Source organism: Marmota marmota, unplaced genomic scaffold (genome assembly GCF_001458135.2).
Source record: "Marmota marmota marmota unplaced genomic scaffold, marMar, whole genome shotgun sequence".
NCBI lineage: Eukaryota > Metazoa > Chordata > Mammalia > Rodentia > Sciuridae > Marmota > Marmota marmota.
In genome coordinates this window covers 1,733,706-1,743,294 of record NW_026000051.1, presented here as the reverse complement: position 1 = coordinate 1,743,294, position 9,589 = coordinate 1,733,706, and the positions used below count along the sequence as shown (strand labels likewise).

General features: G+C 62.5%; 1 protein-coding gene across 1 annotated transcript in view; it reads right to left on the bottom strand.

Moving 5' to 3' along the window:
* Nucleotides 1-8,407, bottom strand: part of Fibcd1 (fibrinogen C domain containing 1) — a 27,697-nt gene extending 19,290 nt beyond the window's left edge. Inside the window, exons 1-2 of the mRNA XM_048812788.1 lie at nt 8,275-8,407; nt 7-135 (exon numbers count right to left, since the gene is read on the bottom strand). Coding sequence (XP_048668745.1) covers nt 7-135; nt 8,275-8,346 — 201 coding nt within the window. The 5' untranslated portion in view covers nt 8,347-8,407. The remainder of the gene's footprint in view (nt 1-6; nt 136-8,274) is intronic.
* Between the last annotated feature and the right edge of the window lie 1,182 nt (nt 8,408-9,589).

Here is a 9,589-nt window from a genome sequence, read left to right as displayed (position 1 = left end):
GCTGACGATGGGTGGGGGCGCCGTGCCCGGGGCGTGCACGTGGTTCAGGAAGAGCACTGCGCTGGTGACGGCCACAGCCAGCAGCACGGCCAGGGACAGCAGCACGGTGCACAGCACGTAGCCACAGCTCGGCCGCTGCAGGCCCGCCCAGGATGCATAGACAGACAGACAGACAGACAGGAGAGAGGGGGGCAAGCGTCAGGGGCAGACCCCGGCCTCCGGCTCTGCCCAGTGAGGACTCGGGGGTGCTGGGGGCGCGGGCAGCAAGAGAACTAGAAAGGTGGAGGGAGCCAGGGCCCAGAGTGCAGCCAGGACAGGGAGAAGTGCACTCTGCCTTCCCTCTGACCCCCTGCCCCACCTGCCACCTGCCACAGTGCAGCACAGCGGCCCCCGGTCCCCTTCACGTGCAGCCACCTGGATCCCACAGAGCCCCGCGGGTCCAGTGGGGGCTGAGGCACATCCCCACTCTGCCGCCCGCAGGCCTGGGCTCAGTTTCCTGTGTGACCTCTGCAGAGGGACCTCACCTCTCTGAGCCTCAGTTTCCTCACCTGTAAAAATGCAGCAATAGTGGCTCTCGTCTCTCTGTATGTGGGTACCTGCTCTGCTGACCCAGGGAGAGAGCCTGAATGGTGACGTGGGTCATGCTAAAATGGACATGCTGTCACTGCCCTGGGGTAGTGGATGCCAGTCACCAAAGGTCCCGCGGATCCCTTGTCTGTTCTACGGTGGCTGGTCTCTACCTGCTGGGCACAGAGTGGCTGCCTAACATCTCCTCTCCTCTCCCCTCGGCTGGCCCTCTTCACAGGGCAGGGCCCTGGCAGGACAAATGCCAAACAGCCCGAAGGCCACTGGGGAAGGTCCCTGCCTTAATGACTGAGGCTGTGACTCCCAGAACGGGATGAATGGAGGCAGGGAAGGCAGGGGACAGGTCAGAGGACAGGGCCCTCTGGGCGGGGCCTAATGACCAAAGCAGCCCCAGCCAAAGTGCAGCTTGCAGTTAAGGGCGGGCGTGGCTCACAGCAGCAAGTGCTTATGGGGCAGATTCACGGGGTGAACCGCTGGCAGCTACTGGACATTTTACACAAAGGAAAAGAGGCCCTGAGAGGGCAAGGGGCTTTCCCAGAGTCACACAGCAAATTAGGAACAGAGCTTCAGTTGGATCTCAAGCCTCCTGCTTTCCTCCAGGGCCAGAGACCTCCTACCACTGAGTCTCCTCAACGTCATGACACACATTTCCAACTTGCTGAATTTGAGATGCTTCTTTAAATGAGTTAGTATACAAAAGCACTTGGAGCTGTGCCTGGCCCCTGTGTTTCTGCGATAAATATTAGCAGCTTTTATTATCCCGCGATCAACGTGCACCAGTGTCTGGAGGTGGTTTTATTTCTGTGGCTCTGGATGCCTGAGGGGCACCCCCCCTTCTCTCTCTCTCTCTCAACATTGTAGCATCTCTGACGTTGCAGGGGCGTCTTGCACTGTAACTGACAGCGCTCTGGCTGCCTTGGGGAGACAATCCATCAGGTCTTACTACTGAGAAAGCGTCGGGAGGCACCAGCTGCCTTTCTGTAAATTCACATGCTAATAAGAAGAGGACAGGTGAGGAGGGGCAGGCAGACCAGGGGACCCTGAGGAAGGGTCTGTTTTTTTGTCAAGATGAGGGACAGAGGTCCTTGGACTGTCTCTCTGGTCATGATGCCGGGTCCCCCACACCCGGACAATCTTTTCCAGCCAGACTCCACCCCAGCTCCCCCGGCTCCGCACGGGCTGCTCCTGGGCCGGGCACAGCTGCTCGCCTTACTCCCTTTCCTGGTGGCCCAACTGGCTTTCCTCCTCAGGCCCCAGCGGGGTCATCTCCTCCAGGAAGCCTTCCTGGATTTCCCTCCTTCCCTGAGCTTGGGGGCTTCTCCCCGTTCCCCATGATGGTGATGGTTGAGACAGAAGGTCATTAGATCCCCCATGCAACATTCTCTGGGTCTCCCTAGGAGCCAGGCTCCCTGAGGACGCGAGGGTGGGGAGGTCAGACCCCGGGTGGGGAGCTCGTGTCCCAGGGACTGTGATTCATAACCTCCCTGGGGCGCTGAGCCACGTGGGCAGGTGATGGAAGCCGTGGACGGCGTTTCTGGGGACTCAGGGCTGGCGGATGCCCTGGACGGTGAGTCCCAGCACAGGCGAGGACCTGCTCACTGCCGGGCACAGACTGTCTTGACTGCTGGATATTGATGGACGGACAGACGGATGGATGGACAGAAGGAAGGAAGAGCAGATGGCCTAGGCCGTGTCTGCAGGACGATGCTGGACTGGGGAGGAGGCGAGGGTCTGCTGGGACCTGCCGTGCATGGTCGGCAGAGGCTCATGCCTCCCCACTGAGCCCCGGATCCTGAGGCAGGGCCACTTCTGACCCTGTGCCCACCTCTGATGATGTGGCACAGAATGAAGGTGACCTCTGGGCCGGCCCAGGCCCCAGCGGCTCACAGAGAGACAGGCTTGGCATGATCGGTCACTCCATGGGCACCCGCGTGCTCCCCCACCCCAGCTCCAAGCAACCTCCTGCAGTGAACAGCAGGGCCCAGCTCACCTTGCCTACGGGAAACTGAGGCTCAGAGAGCAAGGACCCAAGCCCAAAGCCACGTGGGGACAAGCAGTAGAGGCAGCCTCTGCAGGCTGGGAGGCTCGCGGTGGGCAGGTGCGCCAGGACCGCTCCCCAGCATCCTCCCGTGTCTTTCCTCCTCTTAAGGAGCTCCGGCTGGGGCTCCGGAGACAAAGCCCCGCGTCAGCAAGTAAGTCCCAGCCTTGCGTGTTCCAGCGTCCGCCGGGAGACACCTTGCCCCGAGCATCTCTGAGCTGCATCCTTGGACTGTGCAGCGTCCAGGTCCCTGGCTGGCGTGGTGGGGGTGCTCTGCAGAGCAGCCAGCCACCCCCCACGGGGCGTCCAGGACACCAGCCCGACCGACCGGGCACCCTCCTCCCCACCCCCAGCTCTCCCTGGGAAGACAGAGGCCACCAAGGAGGGCAGGGGCTCTCTCCGCAGGCTTGGGGACCCTGGAGGCAGGGACATCGCAGCCAGGAGACGAAGCAGGGCACTTGGCAGAGGAGAATTAGTCTTCAGAGATCAACCTTAAAGATGAAGTGCTATTCGCTTTTATAGGCTGTAGTTTACGTGCCTCGCAAAGAAATCTGCCTGAGACAGCGAGGAGCCGGCGAGGGGGCCTTGGGCTGCGGCTCACTGATCAGCCTTTGGCCACCACAGAGCCAGGGACCCCAGAGGATGGCGCGAGGGGGAGGCGCACATGGGCCCCACTTCCCCTGAACGAGGCATCCCAGGTGGCAGCCTTGAGGCCAGCCTCCCGGAGCCCAGGAAGGGAGACCCAGGTTCAAGGTCCACTTCAGCCACTAACTGCCCATGTGAGCTACCAACTGGGGGGGACACAGCTTTGTTCCTTGAGTGACCCCCAGTGCCAGCCCAGGGTCCATGGCTGCTTGGAAAACCTTAGCCCACAGAGGACAAGATGGACTTGGGCTGGGAGAGAGGCAGGAGGTGCCCCAGTTAGGTGCCACCTGCTCAGGCTACCTGCTCCGGGTCACCAGTCCCCAGTGGAGCTCTGGGGTGGGCTGAGGGGGAGGAGCTCCGCCCTCACGCCGCCCTTCTGCCTTGATTCTGAGGAAGGTGGGTGGCACAGTCCCCTGAGTGGCCCGAGCCTATCTCCTTGGATGAAGTCACAGAAGAAGGTCCCCCTCCAGGGGGCAGGCGAGGTCAGAGCCTACGTGAGCCTCTGCGCCCCACTGCCTCTCCCCGGAGCCCCAGCCAGGCAGGAAGCTGTTCATCCCAGGAGGACGTCCAGGGGCTGTGGACTGGAAGAACCAGGGGCCTGGGTGCTCTGGAGCCCTGAGGGAGCCGCACAGCCCCTGCCCCAGCCCAGAGCCCGGGGGTTCTTCCTCCATCTGAATTATGAGCCCCGGGCCCTGGCAGAAGCCCTTGGGAAAGGGCGGGTGTTTCTGTTCCAATTCTGGAGTCCCCCAAATGTAGGAAGAGATTGGCCTCCTGTGTGACCTGAGCAGGTGCCCCTGTCCTGCCAGAGCCTCTTCAATGGAGACCATTCTGAGGGGCATCTGGAGCCACGGCACTGGGAGGGTCCCAGGAAGAGGGGCTTACGGTGTCCAGAAGGCAGCAGCTGCAGACGTCGCCCCTCCTGGAGGCGCGAAGCCCCGAGGCTCTCTGGCTCCCCGGGGGGCGCTCGGCTCTGGTCTGCTGGGGTCTGCCCCCAGAGGTTTCCTATAATGGCCTGTCCACTCTCCCCAAACACACAGCTCCTGGCCTCCCAGGTGGCCTGCCTGGGCCTCACGCCCACTGAAGCCCACACCAGGGTCTGTCCACCCCAGCAGGAGGATGGCACCAACCCACCAGCTGTCCTCCAAAGCTAGCACCTCCCTGGGCCCCCTCACCCATATCCAGTCAGTCACCCAGCTCTGTCCCCTTCCTCTGCTGCCCCCTCGCCCACTGCCCCATCCCCAGGTCCTGCCCTGGCCCAGGCCCCACCACAGAGACCACAGTGACCATCTCCCTGCCGGCTCCCCCTCCCCCAACTCCAACACAAGGACCCCCCCAAGGCAAAGCCGTCCAGGGCACTGAGACCACTCCAGGGCACCAGAGGCTCGGCTAGTGTCAGCCTCGAGGTACCTGCTTGGTACTCCTGGTGACCCTCCCCTGCACCTGAGCCCTCTCCACCAAGCTTCTCCACTGCGGCCTCTGCCTGCCCGGGGCCGCCCACCGGCCGCACAGGGCTGCACAGTGAGCTCCGGAGCAGCAGGACAGGGGAGCCCCAGGAGTCTCCTCTCCCCTCTCCCTCTCCCTCACCCCAAACGTGGCCCCATCCCAAGCCCCAGGAAACATGAGGGATGAGGCCCAGTGGTCATGCTGAGTCCCACCGTCTGTGGTATGATAAAGTCTGGCTTCTGGGTTTGCTTCTGGGACTCTAAGCCTCCTGAGGCACAGCCTCCTTGCACCAAGTATGTTCTCCATAAATAGCCACCAAGTGGATTAAATACAGCAGGAGTTAAGGTTAGACATCAGGAAAAACTTCCCCATGAGAATTTGTTTCTTTCTTTCTGGGATGTTTTTTGAAGTTTTGAAAACATCAAGAGACACTGTCTGGGATGGGCTGGAGGTCAACCTCATTGCGGGGAGGCTTAGGGACTGTGGAAACCAGCCCTCACCTCCCTAGGGAGGAGACAGTTTCTGGTAACTTCCTCCCTCCAGGCTGGAAGGACCATGTCTAGTTCTAGATCCTTTCATCCAAGTAACTCCAACTCCTGCAAACTTTGCCGCACCCTTGTGCTCCGGAGCCTGGGGGCCCCTCCTTCTGCCGGGTGAAAGGACAGTCCTGACGTTGAGGTCAGCAACGTGTCCTAGGTCACCCAGAAAATGAGAAGAAGAGGCCAGACAGACGGAGTGGCCCGAGGTGGTCCCGGGACCCAGGGGTGTGGACGTGCCCTGAGAGCCACACACCCGAGCGGAGCCCTGCCCCGGGGAAGGATGCCGTCACTCTGGCTGAACCTCCCTCCTTGCTCTTCCCAGAGGCCGCCCTCTGCTGCCCGAGTGCCCGGGCTCAGCTCCCAGCTCCAGCGCCTCGTGTCCTCGTCTGTCCTGGGTGATGGGCACCTCTGCCACCCAACTTCCAGGGTGGTTGTGACTAAGAAGTGAGAGATGTAGGGCTGAGCCCAACTGGTACCCCGGGGTGGGCACTGGAATATTCTAGAAGAAGGGCCCTGTGACAGAGGCCCTTGTGGCGGGAGCTGGGGTGCAGAGAAGAGATTAGGGTCCTGACAGCCTGGGAAAGGGATCCAGGTGCTTTGAGAACCAACCTCTTCATGGGTGGTGCACAGTGCTTTACAGTTTGCAAAACACCCCATATTTCACTCAGTCCTAAAGGGAGGAGGACGCAGATTTTGCTGCTCCCATTTTACAGACGGTACAGCCCAGGCCCAGAGAGGAGGCATAACTTACCCAGAGTCACACAGCCTGTCAATCAATGGCTAAGGTGAAAGTGAAAGCAAGGGAGGGGAGGCTGCCCAGGGGAGGCAGGCCTCGAGGGAACCAGGGCCCCGAGGCTCTCTCTGCCTTGACAGTGGGCACAAGAAAGGCCTGGGCTCCGTCTGAAGCTTCAAATAAGCATAGAGCTGGCCCAGGGCACAGCTGGCCACCTGCTGGCTCACCATGTGAGGAGAGGGGTTTCTGGTATTGGCTCAGGCTCCTGGACCCCAGTCGTGCTCAGGGGCACGTGCAGCTGGGAGCTGAGCCTCTGGGGAGCAGCAGGCCTGGGAGGCTGAGCCTGGCCCAGGACACCTTGAAGCCACATCTCAAACGGATCCCTAGAAGCCACCTCCCCTAGAGACAGCGCAGGCTCCCTGGCTCATCACCCAAGGCCCCTCCTGGCTGAAGCTCTGAGCAGCTCACTCAGCACACAGCTTTCGGCTCCCAACCTGAACGGCCTGGAAGGAAGGAGGCCTGGGCCTGCAGGGGGACCACAAGTGAGGACCCAGAAGGTGTCTGTCCAAAGGGAACTGCCCTGGAGGGGGGACCCAGTGCTGGGGGATGGGGCAGAGTGGAGGCACAGGCTAAGAACCCTACTGGGACTGAGAGACACGGCCACTAGGCATCTGGGAAGGCTTCCCAGAGGAGGTGGCTTCATTTGCGCTGGGTTTGAGGACTAGGTAAGGTGTCCCTGAATGAAGAGGCGTGTGTGTGTGTGTGTGTGTGTGTTGGGGAGCCTGGTAGAGCCAACAAGAAGAGAGATCAAAGATCTGGAAGTCGAGGGAGACCCAGAGTCGGCAAATGACAAGCAGTCCGTACCTGCAGGGGACTCAGAGGAAGAGAGACGGGGCCAGGCTGGGGACGGCCCTCAAGGACAAGTTTAGAAATTAAGGCTGAGTCCAGACTCAGCAGGAGGGGCTTGGTACCTGGATGGCTTGGGGGAGACCAAGCTTAGGCAGTCAGGTAGACCCTCCTGTCCCCTGAGAAGGCGGTGGGAGAAGCCTGGGAGAAGGTTGGGGCTCAGCCTGGGTCTGGATCTTTGCTCTCCTGCTTACAGGCTGTGTGACTGGTGACCACCCTGACCCCAGTCTGAGATGTGGGATGCACACCGCTGACCGGCCCCCAGACGGCTTTGGGAAGTGAGGCAGAGCAGAGGAAGGGAAAAGGTGTGCCAACTGCCGGAGGCTGGGTCCCCCTGCCACACCAGTGTCACTTCAGAAGAAGGAGCAGGCTGCAGCTCTAGAGAGCAGGGGCCGCCAAGGCCAGCCCCTGCCGCCCCCTCCAGTGGCTGCAAACTCACTGTTCCTTCCCCAGTGACAGCTGTCTGGAAGAAATTTAAAATTTAAAACGAACAGCCCCATTATCTCCTCTCCATGGTGAGCAGCCGCTTCTCCAGCCTGCCTGCCCTGTCCCTTGGTAGCCCGGCCTGGGGCAGCCCTGGGGCAGCCCCTCCGCCTCAGCTCTGGATGGCACCCCTCGATGATGGCCAGCCCTGCTCTACTCTCACCTCTTCCCACCCCCGGGGACAGAGGTGGGCACCCTCCAAGTCTCCAGCAGGGCAGAGGAGCAGGAAGGGAGGGCCCAACCAGCCCTGAAGCACACAGACCAGGGTTCAGATCCCTGCAGAGCTGTGTAGCCTCAGGCTGGAGATGGGCCTCTCTGAGCCTTGCTTTGCTCGCCTTAAAGTCAGAGAATCACAATGTCCAGCCTTCTTAACAGGAGATGAATGTGTATTGATTCCCTGCTGTATGCAGGGTCCTGACATACGGGAAAGATTAAGGGGAGATCCAGGGAAGCCACTTCTGGTTCTGAAGCTCAGGTTGATGTACCAGGTGCCTGGCACAGGGTGGCATCCAGAGTGGGGACTTTGTAAGTGCTGAAGATGCCCAAGATAGAGGTGAGGAAATCGATTCAGCAAGGGAAGTCATTTGTCGGTCAAGAGCAAACTAAAGGGCTGATCATAGCTAACTATAGGTCCTCTACTCAGTCTGCACACGAGTATCCAGAATCTCTGCTGGGGACTGGAGCCGGGTGCACCTGGCCACAGCCCGAGAAGCTCCTCCGGGGGCGCCGCCCCCATCTGAGCCCCGAGTCCAGTATCCTATGGGGAGGATAGAAGGGTGCCCGCCCCGGGCCTCCTGGCAGGAGCTCCCCAAACTCCAGCCCCCGCAGTAGGTGCCCGCCTCGCAGCCCAAGCGGACAGCGCCTCACCAGCCGCTGGCCCCTGTCCCCGCGCCGGTGTGTACCTGCGGCTTGTCGCGGGGCCGTTCCTCAAGTTGGGAAGCACCGCCCATGGTCTTCCACCGGTCGTTGACCATCTTCCGGCAGGACTGGCGGGGGCGCCTGCCGAGGCGCGCCGCTGCGGAGCGCAAAGGCGGCGAGGTGGGTGCAGGCTCGGGCGCGGAGCGCGCTCTGTCCGCCGGGTCCCCTCCTCGGTACCCGGCACCCGGGGCGACCCGGCAGCCGGCGGCTGTGTGCAGGTGTGTGTGTGTCCCGGTGTGCGCGCGGGTGTGTGCGGGAGCGCGAGAGCCGCCCGCTGCCAGCCCGCCTGCCGCTCTCGCTGCGCGCCGTCCCCGCTCCCCGCTCCCGCGCCTCCCTGCGCGCTCCTCTCCCAGCTCCTTCTCCCGCCCCCTTCTCAATCTCCGTGTCTTTTTTGTCTCGGACTCTCCTGCCTTTTATTGCTCCCCTCGGCCTCCCCCCGACACACACGCACGCACGCACGTACACACACCAGCACGCGCACAGGCACCGCGGACTTGGAGAGTCAACTCCACCTCCCAAACGGCCCGGATAAAGGAGGCAGAACTGGTCCCCAGACCCCCGGCAAACGGGCACGGGCTGCGGGCTGACGGCACCTCTGCACAAACTTCCTCTCGGCGGGACTCGCACCAACTCACCCTGCGCGGGGCGCGGCGCCAAGCGGGCCTCGTGGACGCCCCCCGCGGCGCCGTCGAGCGTCTCCCGGGAGCGGTGCCGCGCTCCGCTGGGCTCGGGGCGCGGGCCCACTCCTAAACCCTAGGAGTCAGGGGTGGGGACAGGCAAGAGTGCGCCCCCTGTGGGCCCGAGGTCTTGGTCGGGGTCCTGGGGCAAGTGTGCCCAGCCGGGGAGTCTCCGGCCGCCTGCCCCGCCCCGTTCCAGCCCCGACGCTCCAGCCGGGTTTTGGGAACGCCTCGGCCTGCGTTCCCAGACCCGTGCCCTGGAGCTCGCGGGCCCACAGCGGATCGACGCTTCTCTGCCCAGGAGGCTCGCGGGCCGAACCTGGGTCCCTGCGGCTAGGACAGCTGCGGGCGCCGCGGGCGCGCGTACGAGCTGCTCCGCGACCCTTCCGCGCTCCCGACGCGTCCCGCGCAGTCCCAGTCCCCCGCCTCCCCCTCTGCCCGGAGAGGAGGGATTTGAGCCGGGAGGGGGGCTTCTTAGGCGCCCCTTCCCACCGGCAGCACTTTTAAAAGCATTTAATCCGCCCGAGCAGCCTTCGGAGGTAATTGACAAAGTCCTTAATCTGCACCGTTAACGAGCTGCTATTGTGGCTTCTGACCGGGTGGCTCCCACACGCTCCACGCC